Source organism: Halyomorpha halys, unplaced genomic scaffold (assembly GCF_000696795.3).
Source record: "Halyomorpha halys isolate HHAL.00 unplaced genomic scaffold, Hhal_1.1 Scaffold396.1, whole genome shotgun sequence".
NCBI lineage: Eukaryota > Metazoa > Arthropoda > Insecta > Hemiptera > Pentatomidae > Halyomorpha > Halyomorpha halys.
Window position 1 is genome coordinate 576,774 of NW_027111420.1, and position 17,821 is coordinate 594,594.

General features: G+C 30.9%; 1 protein-coding gene across 1 annotated transcript in view; it reads right to left on the minus strand.

Moving 5' to 3' along the window:
- LOC106682216 (tetraspanin-1) overlaps nt 1–17,821 on the minus strand; it is a 153,384-nt gene that overhangs the window by 116,422 nt on the left and 19,141 nt on the right. The window contains exon 2 of the mRNA XM_014422951.3: nt 8,500–8,606. Coding sequence (XP_014278437.1) covers nt 8,500–8,606 — 107 coding nt within the window. The remainder of the gene's footprint in view (nt 1–8,499; nt 8,607–17,821) is intronic.

The window sequence follows — 17,821 nt, forward strand, 5'->3', positions numbered from 1 at the left end:
TATTAATTTTTAAGCGATGCTTTGATTAAAAATATGAAAAATTATATTTTTATAAAAAAACAAAAAAAATATTAATCAAGATAAATTTTTACTGCCATAACTTTTTTATTTTACATGATATTTTTTCAAAAGTGCCATCCGACGTTTTCACATTTTACTAAAACGGTTTTAAGGGACGAAAATAAGGACAAAACTTGGTTAAAATAAAAAAAAAGTTTTAAAGTTTGAATTGACCGTTTGGTTTGATCTCTATTGATATTAACTTAAAATTTATTTTCACATTGAAAAAAGAATTGATACCACCCATATGTATGCTCATACCAAAAATAAGGTTAATTTTTTTTTTTTTTTTTCTTTTTGTAGTTTTAAATCAAGAGAGGAAACTGAATATTTTTTTGTAAAACAAATAAAGAAAATAAGAACTTATCCGAAGTAAATCAAATAAAGCGTGCCTATTTCAGTATATGAACAAAAAACTATTTAGACAAGTAAACTCATAATATTTTTGACATCCTTGTAAGTCATGTAAGTGGAGAGACAACATTGAAACGTTAGTTAAACATAAATTTTGGACAATGCCATGCAAATATCATATAATTTATAGGCGAGAGATTATGAGCAAGACTCAGCCATTGGTGGCTTGATCAACGTTCTAATGAGGAAGCTGTTAGTTGGCAGCACTGAACTGTCGCCGATCACAAAGGCCATGGAAGCTTCCGTCGACGTTAGAACTGCTGACGAGTTAGAAGGACTAACCTCAGCTGTTCCTCTCAACATTAATACGTGACATTAAATCTATGTGTATTTAAGCTAATACCAACATTCACACTTGGAAGAATAGATAGTGGCTTCAACTAAGAGAAAGATGTTTCTTTTATAATAAATTTATTATTATAAAAACATCAAAGATTAGAACTACAGCTGTCATGTTAACTGATTCCTTGCAACATTGTACCAAGGATATGATTGTCAGGTAGAGGGTCACCAACACTTCAGTGTCTCTAACCACCAACAATAAAACACATATTTGATCCAGGCCAAAAAACCTACCAAAACAGCTAGAAAATATGAAAATAACAAGAAAATTATCGACATATTAATTAAATTGATGAATATCCCATTTTTTCACGATTTTTTTTTAAACTATTAGACACAAGGAGGGCGTATTATATTATAAACTTTCTATATTTCAGTCAAAAATCAAACTTTAAATAGCCTGAAAGAAATGGCAATTAATTAACCGCAATAATTTAATTTGTTAGGCAAAACCAGATCCAAAAGATGTCAGGAAAAGTGGAAAGACGTGGTTAACAAATAAAGAGGAGAGGAACGAAAGTTGTTCAGCAATATGCGGTGTCAGCATGACGTCTTCTCACAAGAAGGACAACACATTGCGCATGAAAACGGAGAAAGTACTAAAGGTATCCTCTACAATCCTACCAATATAAGCAGAGGAGAAAATTATCTTCTATACAATAATAATAATAATAATTTGTTTTAACAAATATCTTTAAAGAATACAAAGAATATAATTGAAGATGATTTTCTGTAAATCCGATTCATTACACGCATTCTATGCTACGAAAGAGAGAATAAATAAAGGAACAATAAAAAAATAAAACAAAAAAAACATTCCTGGTGTACAAATGATCCGAAATGGAAACTTCGGTGATAATTAATCATAATATCTATACGTGTAGTTCCTAGTTCAAACAATGTTAAATAATTTACCAAAACGAGAACCTTTAGCAGATAAAATATTAAAGCACTGACCGCCAAAAAAAAAATCATATTTACACAAAATATCAAAAGGACGTGACACGACCTTCAAGGATAGTTTCACGCGAGACGGCATCTACTGACAGAAACAATATCGAACGAAATGAATTTTAGATAAGCCGTTTAAATCGGGAGTAAGATTAAATATACATTCTTTGAACCAGTAATAAAAGAAAAGGAAAATATCAGCTATAAATTCAGCTTAGAGTTTCAAGATATATTTTCACAATACCGATCTTCTTTTAAAACATAAGGAATATAGAACACAATCCATAAAACAAGAAAATAAAATATTTAATAAAAAAATAAATAAAAATATTATTCAAGGACTGAATTATTTTCAACGGAAATCTCATGATTTTTAGAATCAAATTTATATGTGCTTATGATATGGGCTGAATCGCTACATAAATATCGTGGCAGAAAACCGCAAAAAGATTTTAGAATATAAATGCTTACGAAATCTTTTTTAATTAATAATCCTAATTAATCTTTCATAATTAAAAAATAAATTACATAGCATAATTTAATAGTATTCCAAAACTATCTCTTAAGAGTATTCTCCGACAACTCTAATCGACATTCTCAAAACTCTAGAACCAGAAACAGAATAATTCTTTTCTCTAACTTAAGGACTATTTATTTACAACCTGGGGAGGTGGAGATAGGTTTCTAACATGAGAGGAAGCTAGGTCTATGTGGGAGTTTTGTAAGCAAGAAATAAACATAGGACTTCACCTCGAAACAGTTTAATAATGTGATTGAAACAAGTTTTTCTTCCGTGGCAAAAGAAGTTTCATTTAAATAAAAAATAATTTAACGGGGAAAAAGCGATCACAGAAATAACTCTATCTTATACCCCTATTTTATCTAGGAGATATATTTTTAAAGTGGATTGTTAGTAATTACAAAAAAAATAAAATAAAAAATTGATATAATAGTATTATTGCTTTATTATATCCCCTACATAGACAATATGATGACGAAATTCGATATTGGCTCAATTATATAGACCATGAAGAAGAAAAGAAAACGTCATAAACCACACGAGTAAGTCAGAGTGTAGGGGTAGGTTACCGGACGGTTATAAGTGCTGACTTTATCTGTAATTATCTGCCATACTGCCACCAGTAATTAATTTTAATAATATCGAAATATAATAAAATATTATTTAAATCTTTTGGACTCAAATTGTTTGAAAACACTCACGGGATATAACTGAGTGACTTTAAAATCGCTCGAAATAGAGCCTAAAGAAATAATAGAATGGATTTAACAGACTTAATTTTAGTATTCTGAGGAAAAATCGTAACAAAAGAATCATGAAATGACTAGGCATTTCCCTCATAAATTTTACAATCCTACTAATGAGAAAGTTAGATTATGTGACACCCCTAAAGACATTAACCTCCTTTTTAGCTTCGCCGAAGTTAGGTTAAAAAATTAATTAGTAATAAAATAATCGGTTTGCTGCTTTCTCTAAAGAGATAGAAATTATAAATAGAAATTACTGTCGACTGTAGTAGGTAATTAAATTTTTTTCCCGTTTTAAACTGACAATTTTATGACTCAATATAGATACAGAGATGATTTGATATAAGTGAGAAAGTAAAAAAAAAAATACACAAGTTTCAGATATCTAAATTCGCATCACACCGAGAACGTGGGATACCATCAGATCCACACTCATAATTCCGCATAAATCTCGTCCAATTTCTACAGTTTTCTTATAGTAATTTGTAACTTCATAAATGCCATTATCTAACATAGATTTATAAATAAATACTTTATCTCAGAAAGAATAGTAATTACTTGTGACTTGATATATCTTTTGTTAGGATATCACCATAATGGTATTTTTTTTTAATGACAATTAAAAAAGATACTCCGAATGGAAGGGTACGTTCTCTATGAAAAGAAGATATAAACTTTCCACATTTCTACAGCTTTCTGTAAGGGAATTGTCCTTTCGTTTATAAAAAACTCTTCCCGGACTGCATTAGTTAAGGGGTGATTTAAATCAGTAACCACCTCAATATTATTCGCGTTACCCTCATAGAAAACTATCACACAAGCCTGAGTCTATTTATTCAAATTTCCAGAAACCACCCACAAGGATCTAACCCCTTCCAATAAATCTCAACACATCTCCACCTCCCTACACCCCAGCCAGATAAATAATTTAAGTATGTTAAAGATCATTTTCATTGAATTAAGGAGCTAAGTCGAATAGAGTAGTCGGAGGACACTCTAGGAGATTAGTTGTAAATACTAGTCTGTAGTTGTATATACAATCTCTGTTTCTTCATATTAAGTTTATCTTACACTAGTCTGTTGGCTAAATACCGTTACTCAGTATTTCTATTTTAACCCTAGAATGTCCATTGAATTCCATCTACCTTTATATTTTTTGTAAACTCTTGTATGGATTGAAAATATCTATTTTTTAATAAATAAAAGAGAAAACGAACATCATTTCAGAATGTTTTCGAATTTGCCTATTTGGCTGATACCTTTTTTAAAGCCCTAATTTCTAACTACATATTTTGGTTCTCCTATATAAATGTAGAAGTATATAAGTACAATTACATCTTATAATTATAATCAGTTCAAATTGATTAAAGAAAAATTAGCATAAAAATAAATCCACAGATCTTTTTAGAGTTGTGTAACAAACTACAGCTATAAAATGAGCAAGACATAGTTTCTTCTTTTTTACAACAGTTACAAAGTAACTACTTCTTAAAAATGAGTAGTTTCGGTAAGAATATACTTGATTAAAATAACAGTAAAAATAAATTTAAAAATATCATTGATTCGGGTAAGACATTGCTGACAATTAGTGCTCTTAAATAAATGAAACTGAGGAAACGAATTGAACTGAGAGAAATAATCTTGAAATAAACAGTGCAATTTAATGTCTCATACACTCTCAAAATAGAACTGCTGTAACCAGTTACTTATGTGAATCCCGAAAAGGCAAGTTTGCAAACAGTATGATTCACATACACTAGATGTTTAGGAACAGTAAACAAAGTAATCAACATTTATAATGTCATAACATTGGATATAACAACAAAGGAAACATTATATCATTTTAACAGTCCTTGGATATCCATAAAGATAAGTGAAATATAAAAAAAAAACTCTTGGAGTAATTTCTATGACTAATTAAAACACTGGATTAATGAATGCACATATTAATTAACCTATTATAATGCTACACAGTTGTATTGCAATAATTTGAGTAAAACTGTTACAATTAGACATAAAAGCCATAAGAAAATTTATTATTATAATTTAATTTTTATGATTATTATTATTCTACTCCTACCAAAATATATTTAGTTTCTTTTAGTAATTGCTTAATAAATAAATTTAAAATATTGGGGATAACGTTACTTTCATTATAACAAAAAGTAATATAAAAAATAATAATAAATATTTTATTCAAGTGGTTCTAATATTTTTATCAAGAGCATTATACTCTATTTTTTTTATTATATGATATTAATTTAAAAAAAAAAAAATTACGATATAAATTTTCATCGATTTGAGTTACGTAGTAAAAAAAAAATAGAAAAGAAAAGTGTTCTAGCAAAATAATATCTATAACTAAATCTCGAAATAATTACAAAAATAAAAACTTTTTCCGGTTTATTTTCAAAATCTAATCTGAAAAATGTTTATATAATTGATTTTCAGTTTCTAAGGATTTTATTCGGCCCCGAATGAGCTGAGAGTTCAGAAAAAAATGTAATTTATAATCAATGTAGAAATAAAAAATTCATTTTTCTTTTTTAATTTAAATATTTCGGCGAGGAATAAACCAAAAGTCGTATGGTTCATTTACACACACAAATTAACCATTAAAAAAATAAAGAAGCACGAGATCAGAATGCATTTTTTTTTATTTCGTACTAAATTTATTTATCCAATGGATGAAAATCATTTTGCACTGAACAACAAATTTCAATTCTATTGTAAATTGAATTATATTAGGAATGAACAAAATATAATTTCATCTGGAGCAACTCAATTTTGACTTCTTTATGGTTGGTTTGTGGTTAGAAGTTTAACAGTCAATAACTCTCATCAAGTCCCTCATGAAAAAAATTCCAAAAACCTTAAACCTAGATTTATTTTATTCACAATATCTATATTTATAAAAGGAAGTGGTCGAATCGTTGTCCACAATAAATTTTTGAATTAGAGGACCGATTTACGTGCAGTATTTTTCAAAATGTCTCTTTTCACCATGGGGAGGTTTCAGGATAATGAAATCCCTGATTTCTTGAGTAGAAAAAAGTTATGACCAAATAGAGCGATTTTGGTTTGTAGCTCACAAAGCATAAGCTTTTTTCACATATTATAATTACAAAAATTATAAAAACCTAATGGAGCTCGGTTATCGATTAAAATACATATTATACACATACATAATGCATATTAATACACATTATTAAAGTTATGAAACTTCAATAACGTTTTAACCGAAAAATAAATTTTATATGGTCTTTTATGGATAAATTATTATTCAAGTACACCTTTACATTAAGACGACGTGAAAAAAACAATCGACGTCACATTTTTTTTTTTTTTTTTCAGAATTGAGTTATTAGATGAAAAAATAAAAAAGGAAATCGTGACATTCCTTTATATCGAACTGTTAACATATTTGCAAAGAGTACTTATAAGAGGGAATTAAAGAATAAAAGACAATATCCATTCATAAAGGGGGGATGTCGACAAATAAATAAATATTCAACAATATAAACATACAAACCAATAATCATAACTTTCTGAAAACTCGCTCATTTAAAAACAAAAATAGATCTTTTAGGATTGTCCAAATTGGAATTCCGTTTTTCTCCCATTTTAGATTTTTTATTGTGTTTTCGTTGATATCGTTTATTATAGTTATAAATTTTATAAATAGTTTACTACGGCTTCACGAACATTTTTCTGAAAATTATATAAACCAATAATAAATAATATTGTATAAATAAATATTGTAATAATACATAATCCTGAAACGTATATCTTTTTATAATTTATAGGACATTCACAAATAAATCATAAAATTTCATCAATGTTCGGATACTATAATAAATTCTTGAACATTAGATATATTATGTTCGTCATTTAATCGTATGTTTAATATATTTTGTATTATATGTTATAATTTAATATATATTATAATTCAAATTATAATTTATAGGACATTCAAAAATAAATCATAAAATTTCATCAATGTTCGGATACTATAATAAATTTGTATTCTGCAAACTTGAGTAGATTGGGAGTAGGACCGAGTGTATCGGATGCTCTGAATGATGACCAGAAGAACGTGGAAATGGTCTTAGTTTTCTTAAAAAGGAATGGCCTTTAAAATAAGGTTTAAACCAGAAAATCTGTTATACGTAATAAAAAATACCAACAGAAGTAATTATTTAAATTTTTTTTCGAAATTATTTAAAGTGAAATAGAATTATAGAAAAAGAATATAAAGCACGAAACATGGGCGTTGATGACCTCAGGGTTTTACGCCCTTAAGCCCCAGACAACAACAACTATAATAAATTCTTGTACATTAGATATATTATGTTCGTCATTTAATCGTTTGTTTAATATATTTTGATTTGAATTTTTTGAATGTTATTTTAAAAATGCTAAAACTCCATGAAAACGGAAGATATTTTTACTAATAAAAATGGGGAAATGAAAAATCAGTATCTTTAATCTTCGACTAAGATACGGTGCTAACAGGTGGGTTAAGCTTGTAGGATCTATATCTAATCCATGATAATTTAGAGCTGGAGGAGAAAACTATAAATGTCTACCAATAGCATATGAGACATCATTACTAAATTTAGCTAATAGATTATATTATTAGTGGCTTAAGTCCATTTTTATTTTACTCTTAATTATTTTTAATCGTATATTTTATACATAATGCAATATATATGTTTAAGTTCTCTCTAAAGCATTTGTTACGTCAATGAGACTAAGGAATATTCCAGTACCATCAGCATAAAGTTTGATCAACTACTTTAACGGTACTTATCTAGAATGGAGTTGGATTTAAAGAACTAAACCTTACAGTATTCTACACGATATTTTGAGAAACTGTGGCTATCAAAAATGTATTCGAGAATAGATTATAGCTGTTCAGGGCATCCTAACCTTTTCGGCTTCAAAATCAATATAGGATGAAATGCAGAGACAATGCCATTTGAATGAACAAGGTAGAAGTAAGATGGAAGCGTTCTTGTTTGTGAATAAGTTCCGAACCATGGTAAAAAAAAAAAGAAAAGTAAAATAATTTTTTATGGTAATAGCCTAGAACAGTGGAACTCCTAAAATTATCACTTGATATAAACAAGTTTTCAAAGAAAGCGAAGAAAGGCCTACACAAAACCTATGAAAAATTTAAGAAAACCTGAGATGGTAAGGCCAATTCCAAAATTATTTTGGAATATATAATAAATACATGAAATCATATGGAGAAACTTTCTTTTGGTAGTTTAAAAAATATTTTTAATTTTTTTTACAATAATCATAAATAAATAATAATCAAATTATATTACCCAGAGGCAATATAGATTAAATTGGAATCAGAGATAGAAGGGACTAATAGACATATTGATCTACAGAAAAAAAAGAAATCACTTACAAAATTATAATGCAAATGCTAATTTATAATTTGTTTGTACTTACCAGTATGACGAAGTTGAAGAGGCACAGTAAGTACTTGCTGAAACAGGTACCGCAATCCATGATGCTCTGCCGGTACGATCTACGTTGGTAACTCTTTCCCTGTGCACCTAAAATAAAACGCACACTGTTATCTAATCAGCCAGAACAGCCAACGTAATGAAACTGATAAGGAATAGTTGCCCTCTCTCTATTACGTTTTCTAAATACCTGTTCAATATTAAAACATTACTAATTATCATCAATAAATTTTTATTGACAATATATTATTTCTTTTAAAAATTTTTATCATAGGTTGGTTGTCTGAAATACACTAGACTACTGAATAACAGTCGAAAAGAATCAGTATAATAAAATACGTTCAGATTGACAAAAAATAATTCACAATGTAATATTTTATGCACATACTTAGTGGTAACAACTCACACTCGCGCTTATTTCTAACATTTTAGACGATTCTCGGCAAAAACTGAAAAGAATAAGGAACTGATGAAAATGAGAAACCTGCGTTAAACATGTTCCTCCAAGTCAGGAACATGCATTGATCAGAGGTTCACGAAATTGGTTTTGCGGGCGAGAGCGTACAGTACAAGAGCCAGGAAGAAAAAAAGGCACTTATCGCACCCCAATTTGTGATTACTTCAATAAAAACTAGGTATAATTACTAGTCAAAATTGATGAGTCTGCCAAGTATAGGTAGGGGGGTTAAAAAATGGCGGCTGTTTGAAAACCTTAAAAAAACATTGATTCTTCATTCGGAGCTGTACATCTTAAAAACTACCAACAACACTAGAAAATCTAAGAGAACTTTATTTAAAGAAGAGTAAATTTGCTGAAATATTAGCCCTAGAAGAGCTATTTACGTCCAATAGTTCTCGAGATATAGTTTTTAAAAAGCAAAATTTCTTAAAAATCTACTGAAAGATTTGTAGCTAGTTTAGAATTTATTATTATTTATTATTTATATGTAGGAGTAGTAGTTTTTATAATATTTGACAAAATAAACTCACTAAATGTTAATTTCTAGTTGTTTGTCCAAAAAATGTTGGATTTTTGAAAAAAATCTCTAGATCCATAAGACGCACATATGTCCAACACTCAAAATAAAGGAAATTTAACTTACTATAAAGTAGTTTATGACACTATCTTCGTAGGGCTAGTAGTTTTTATGATATTCTCATATGAATATAAATTTGGCAAATGAAAATTTGTCCGAACAACTATAAATCAATTTATTTTAGCAAATTTCATGAAAACTATTACTCCTACTAAGATAAACATCATAATCTACTTTATAGCTTATTAAACTATCTTTAATTTGAGTGCTAATAGACATCTGTACACCAAATGGTTTTTGAGATATAAATTTTTCAAAATAAATTCACTAACTACTGATCTTTTAGTACGTCCCATACAACATTTTTATGAAATGTTGCTTTTTAAAAGGCTACATCTCGAAAAATATTTAACGTAAACAACTCTATTAGGGCTCATGTTTTAGAAAATTTACTTTTCTTTAAATGGCGTTCTCTTAGGTTTTCTTGTGATGTTCCTACTTTTTAAGATATAGAGTTCCGAATGAAAAATTAGGTTTTTTTTTTCTCGCTTTGAAACAGCCGCCATTTTTTATTCCCCCTACCTTAACCCATACTTGATAGACTCATCAATGCTGACTAGTAATTATACATAGTTTTCATTAAAGTAATCAGAAATTGGGGTAAGATAACTGCTTTTTTTCTCCTCTTGGGCTCTTGTACTAGTATACCACGGGATCCGCAATTTACAGGTCATAACACCGGCAAAGACTAAGATTTATTTTTCTTGTAAAATAAAATGTTACCCCTACATTAAAAGAAACTAGAAAGAACATACATGAAGTCTAAGTTAGTTCATGTTTAATGACTAAGGAATTGGTTCTTATGGTTACATGTAAATACATAAAAGAAGACTAAGTAAGAGGTGTTAGAAGAGTGGAAGGAGAAGAATAGCACCATATTTATTTATGAAAGAGGGGAGGGCAGAGATGATCTACCTAATTAGATATTTATAAGTAGGAAAAGATTTTAAGGAAAAGTGGCTTATGTCCAGTAATATTGGGTAATAATAAAGATTCATTGGGCAATAAGGAGAGAGGTAAACCTTTCACCAATGAGATTTATCAAAATAGGGGGGAAAAAGCGGGGTCCCGAGGAGGACAACTTGATGGAACAATTAACCTAATATTATAAAAGGAAAAACTGTAAATAACAGTTTAGAAATTCAAATATTCATTTAATGAAACAATACAAATAATTATGAGCATCTCAAATTTATTTTTATTATTGCCATCATTTTTTAAATTTATTTATTGTAGTTTTATAAGATAAAAATGTTTTGGAGCATCATATTACATAGAAATGTATAACACATTAAACAACCAACAACTTGTTTTGTACGTTGGGAGGTCGTGAGCGATTATCAATAGAGACAGAAATTTGTAATATATTTTCTTGGCGGTAATTAAACAGATGGATAAGTTCGTTCATAAGTTCTGACTTATTGTCAATTTTCTATCCTATTTGATAATATATTACCATAGTATAAGAGGAATTCAGACACCATTCAGCATAAATGATAGCACGAATTCATCTGTTTTCGTAATATAAATTATTCAGTTCCATAACCGAGAAGCTCATAGGTTAACGTCATAATTTTTAATTTTCCTAATTAGTTAACGTGTACAGCCCGCTATGAGTCAGGAATGACTACTATGTTACGCAACACCACGAGAGGGAAAGGAACCACAAAACAGAAAATTAGATTCTCGTTCTAATAACTGAACCTTACACAATGTCCCGCAAAACATTTCCGAACCGCTGGGTCAAATAAATGTTTAATCCAATTAGAGCAGCTAGGACCTACAGTTTTGGGTAGTATGTATCAGTAAAAGACATAACCTGTACCGTGTTATTTTTAGTATGAAAAAACTGAACTGTCAGTTTTTGTAAGTAGGGATGAAAAGCAGACTATGGCCGTCGATACTTCTCCCACAACTAATTTAATTTCACTTATTTATCATTTTTTTGGTTTATCCCCCTTTCTAGGCCATTTATGGCATTCGGGAGGGGGGGGCTAGGGATTATCCTATAGGTTTTAGGAGTTCTAACGAAATGGGGACTGTCGAATTTACATTTCGTGGGGCCGCTACGAAAGTCTATCTGCGCAGGCCAGAATCGTGGTTGCTACGGTGACACCCTAACACACTAGCTTACAACGTCCTACCAATACCCATACAAAAAATATCAAATCGCTATCGAGTTACTTACATCCTTAGAAACCTGTTTGTTTCCTCTCTGCTGACTTTGTTTGATTAAAAAAAAAAAGTTCTTACAACGTTACTACTTAATCATTCTCATTTAGACTTTGTGACGGATTGGGGTATGATATAGGGGAAATTTGAATATTCGTCCCCTGCTACTCAGAGGTATCCTCTTAGCGTACGGACTATAGTGAATCCCCTCATTAAAAACCAAAAATCATTGAAATACTGACTTACCAAAAGTTTCCCCTCCTAGGTACTCCTTAGGATCACCCGACTTTCTAAATCGTTTATAAAAATTAAATAACCTCGGACAGGTTGAAAAGAAGATACAACAAAGGAAAATAATTTTCACCTTAGAATTATTAACGGCAAAAAAAAAAGTACTAATAATTAGTAATCGCTTCTAAAACTAACTAATAATTCTTTTCTTAAATTCTTGTTATACTACACAGGCATATAATTAAATTTATTTGGTATGGTAAAAAAAAATTTAAGAAAAAAAGAGAGCATAGTAATTTTCTATTGTATTTTTTTCCTCTATCCTTTGTTGATCGTTTAGCAAGTGCCAGAAGGAGATAAAGAGAGAATAGCCGAGTGCCTGACTACGTGAGGCAGCAATACCCCCAGCAAATAGACCACAAAACACCTCGTCCCAACATCCTAAACAAAGGCTCTCTAAAGAGTATTGTTCGTCTGACGGGTGGCAGCACCGGGTTTCCAAACAGCGGTAATGCGAGAGAAAATGTTGATCCAAGGTAAAAATAAAAAATTAACACAATTGGTTAAGCAATAGGTAACGATGTGTTTTCGAAGGCAAGGGTACATTAATTATCTCTTCCAAAGACATTTTCATTGGATTAAATCCTCAATGAGATACTAATAAATTCTGTTAAATATCTAATCTGTTAAATATCTAAAAATCTAGTCCGTTTATCTAATTTTTTCTTTAGGTGTAGACTGGATCAACATATTTTTTAACTGAGAACTAAATGACTGAAATAGTATGGACATTAAATTACAACGTCCTATAGGACTTTGTACATAGAAAAAAAGGAGATAAAAAATAAAGAAAATTAAAATATTTTTTTGATGTAAAATAAATATTAATATGTCATGAAAATGGTTTCCGTTCATTAAATGATGTCCATATCTATACAGCAGAATGTCTTAAGTCTTTATTAATACTAAGGAACCCTGTACTAAAATGCATGAAACTACAAATGTAATACAAACAAATACAGGCAATGGTAAAAAACTGGGCACTCAGCCTATCAAGAAATATAAAAAGCTTGAGAAGTTAACCAATTGGTCTTGTACATTAGTGGAATACACTGTCATACATAAACGGCTAATAAAAACAACTAATAGAACAGTAGGAGTTAAAAAATACAATAAAAAACTAATAACAAAAATAATTATTTTTTTTAGTATCAATATATGTGGGGAAATTTCAATATTATGTTAATCTACCATTACAACCAAGGCACATAAACGAAAAATAAGAGTAAAAGCACTAATTTAAATCATGTACCTTTGTCTGTCCACAGGTAATTTGAAACCATGTTTTTCTTCCGAGTAACTTCAGATTGTAAAAATAGTTCTTAGGCTTGGGTTAAACAAAGGTTAAATATCTTATAACTCAGAATAAGGTTAATTACATATGTTCTTGTAGAACAAGATTGTCCACCTTACGGTCCGCGATACCGTTTTGCGCGGCCCGCGAGAATTCATTTGACAAAAAAAAAAAGTTGAAACGCGATTGAAAAGTGATTTTATAATTCGATATAAACAAACTTATACCAAATATAAGTTATATTATATACTTATACCAAACTTATATAAGTTATAAGCTGCTTAAAATGATGAAGTGATTTATAGTTTTCAAGTTGACCGCTGGAGCGCTGTGATGTTAGAGGGAGATGGGTTCTAATTAAAAAAAAAATCTCAGTATTTCTCAATGAATATGATCCATCAACCACTGTACTTGAAAAGAAGTATGAAGATCCAGAATTTTTAGTTCAATCCGATTTTTTAACATACATGACCTATCCTCTTCACATTTTGAATTGGAGTCTGCAAGGAAAAAAACAAACAATATCAGATTTTGCAGGCATCATCAATGGTTATCGTAATAAGCCAACAGGGTTCATACAAACTTTGGAAAACAAAAACTTATAAAAATTCCCTACTTCTTTTCAGTAGGCTAAATTGAAAGACCACGATTTTTCAATCTGAAGTTCCCAAATCCAAGAAATAATTTATGAGTTCAATACAAGATTCGAGGAAATTGAAAGTCTCAGAAGTAGTCTGCTGCTTTATAATAATCCTCACAACCTGAACTACGACTTGAATTATGTTATATGCTAGCTGACATGTTTCTAATGAACAAGAAACAACACGCTAATGATTTCTTTTAATTTGCTGCCTAAAGATGTATTCCTAAACTTACGAAATTATGGGCTAAAAATAACATCTATGTTCGGAAGTACCAATGTGAAAGTGTGCTTTCGTCGATGAAGTTTATAAATAACCAAAATAGAAATAAACATTCTGATGTATCTACAGCTACAACAGAATTAGAGGTGGATATTCGTTCGTTAGTCGATCAGAATGTACATTCTAAATATATATTAATTGTCTTAGCAACGCTTGTATAGATTGATAAATAATAAAAATATTTTGCCTATTTATTTTCCTTATTTATGTATAACAAATACTTAGCCAACATAGGGAAATATTACTTATTAATAACTTTTTACACAGTAACCTTATTGATACTATAAAGTTTAAAATTTAAAAGTATACAATTATTATTTGGCCCGCAACCTCGTTCTAATTTTTTATTTTGGCCTTTGAGGCTTTTTAAATTGGACAATCCTGTAGTAGAGTATAGGCTGTTCCCTAAAAAAATTACAACGTTCAAACAAGATATCCTCTACGTGATGTTTATTTTAAAGTCGATCTTACTTTTTAAAACAATTGTCGCATTGGTTTATGGATTTAGGAAGACAACTAAATAATAGTTCCAATTATTACACCTGGCCTACAATAACTGATAATATATGACGTAAGTATGAAACAAACAAATTCAATAAGCAGTGGATCTAAATCTTGAGGGATTCAGGGTGACAAGATAATGTGGAGCTCCGCATAGTTAGTGCAGGTGGCTGCTGGAGGGTTGGACGGAGTGAAAAACTCCTAAGAGGAGTTAAGGGACCAGGAACCCCCCGTGTCAGTAATGTATAAGTTACTAATGTAATTCGGTCGTTTGTAGCCGAGGAAATTGAGGCATCGGTTAAGCAACCTCGGAACTGTAGCGATTCGAATCCGTGTGGAGGTTGACTTTCATTTCGTGACAATCCGACGGAATGAAAAATTGACACTCCCACCATGGTCAGAATAGGTTACCTATAGATAACACTTCCCCATATGTTAGAAATGACCAGGTAGTGGTAATAAAGAAGAAATAAATAGAAAAAAACACTTATGTAATATGCCTTTGGCGCGTGGCCCTGGGTGGTTCCCCTCGCTCATATAGCTGTCCCTGAGCGAATATAAAAAAAAATCTCTTGACACACTACTTTGTAAAAGCTCCGAGCGAAGATCCTGTGCCTTTTCCTAAGTAAGAGTTTTAGGGAAGACGCGTTGATCCATAAATCACTAAAAAATAAGAATTATTATTTACGAAGGTTGTTCAGAAAGTAATAGACGTTTTGGCCTATCGTGGCGATGGGTGGGGATAGAGCCGCCTTGGTGTCCAAACATCCCTATATTCAGTACGCATCCAGCTGTTGATTAATCCATGATTTTAAAAATGGCCGTACCACTGTTCACGACGAGGACCCAGCCTTGTGACTGATAACCTGTCAATGCAAATGAAAACCGTCGTTTCACGATTACAGAACTTTAGGAACATTTGCCCCAAATGTCATGGAGTTTGGTGCATCAAATTTTGGTAGAGAAGCTTGGTTACCACAAATTTTGTGCTCGATGGGTTCCGAAAATCCTAACGGAAGATCATACGAAACAGATACTGGCTGCAACACTGACCTTTCTCCAAGAATAGAGCACAAACGGTAGTGTAGTTTTGGATCGTACTGTAACCGGGGACGACACTTCGATGAAGCATGTCAACTGTGAAACAAAACAGCAGTCGATGGAATGGGCGCACACATATTCTCTCAAAAAACAGTGAAAGTGTTGCAAACGCTGTCAGCAAGAAAGGTAAAAAAAAAAGAAATGGCTGCTGTGTTTCGGGACTCCAAGGGAGTTCTTCTCGTTGATTTTTTGGAACGTGGAGTAGCAATGAACTCAGAAAGATATCGTAAAACACAAAGAAAGTGAAACATGTATAAGTTATATGTGAATAAGCTTCACAAAATATTGATCCTTTGTTATTTGGGAAAAAATGTTGCTTTTTGAAAAAATGTAACCGTGGGAATACAGGACCTAAATCTATTAGGACTCATATTTTAACAAATTTAATTTTATTAACTTTTTTTTAACTACTTCCAGAAGCTATCATGAAATTATTTATTTACTTAAAAATAGACTCTTTCGATTTCGAGAAGTAAAAATAAATATGCATTCACACGCAACAATGTACATAGACACAATAATACGAACAAGATACAATTTTAATAGGTGCTTGTAATTTTCCTGAACCCCTTTATGAAATTAGTTCATTTTATCACACTACTAGATCCGATAAGAAAAAAACTCCCAAAAAGCATTACCACAATTAATTAACGATAAGGGGTTCCAGTCATATTGATCGGTAAATTGTGGGAAAGAGTTGACCAGTACAGTATTATCGATCATTGAGTCGCCTTAGTCTAATCGATAGTAGGCCTAGTTCAAGAGGGCATTGACCTCACCCCGATCAAATGCACTTGTTAATCCGAGATCGGTGGCCTAGTAAATCGGAGGGACACAAACAGAAACTGTCTAGCCCCAACATATATTCCGCCAATCGTAACATGGAAGTGTACTTTATAAATGTCAGTTGTTGCTTCAAGCTACTTTTCCCATATTAAAATTTAAATAATTTTTAAGTGCTATTGTGATTTTGTAGTAATATTTGCATTAAAAATTGAGGACTAAGGGGTTTGGTAACGAAATGTAAGACCGAATTATTTACCATAACGTAAATATGACCTATTTTGTAACTACTATAACCTACAAAATAAAACCATGACTACAGAAGGAAGGCCGTTAGAGCGGAGAAACAAGATCTGTACTAAAGAGACCGCGGACCTGAACTTGTTCGCGGTCAGCGATGACCTAGAATTTTTTTGATGTGGTCTGTAACGTTATCCGAACCCGTCCTGAGTAATTTAAGTTTAATGATTAGAAAACAAATAAGAACATTAAGCCTTAATTGCTTAATAACCTTCATTGATCCAGTAGCAGCTTTGCATTAACGATTAAAATTCCCCGATATGGATATGAATAGTCTAATAAAAGCTCTGCAAATTATCAATTATTAAAATGTTTTTTAAGGTTTTCTAGGCCATCTGGAAAAATTTTAAGTCATCGAAATAGTTCTAATAAAACATTACTAGTAAATATTCATAAAAAGTGTGAGTATACTAATTTATTAATCTACTTCTACAATATTATGTATAAACGACTAAGATAATACTACATGTGTTAGTCTTAAATTAAAGTACAAACGTCTAGTAACAATATCGACTACATAGGTGAACAAAAAAAAATTCTCTGTGTTTATATTCTAACAATTAAATTTTCATCCAGGGGCTCCACTAAACCATCAAATTCCTTCAGAATCCAATCCTTACAGTCCAAAATCCTTAATGCTCCTTACTTTGTCACAAATCAAGTCATCCATCGGACCAATCCAACATTCTCAGTGTTCCATATGTTGCCGATTTGGCCAGATCCAGATACCGTTCCTTCCATAACAAACTTCTCAACCACCCAAATCCACTTGTTTCTAACCTGGCTTCTCCTTCATTACCTAATAATCCTGCTAGGCGTCTGAAAAGAAGATGGCCTCGAGAT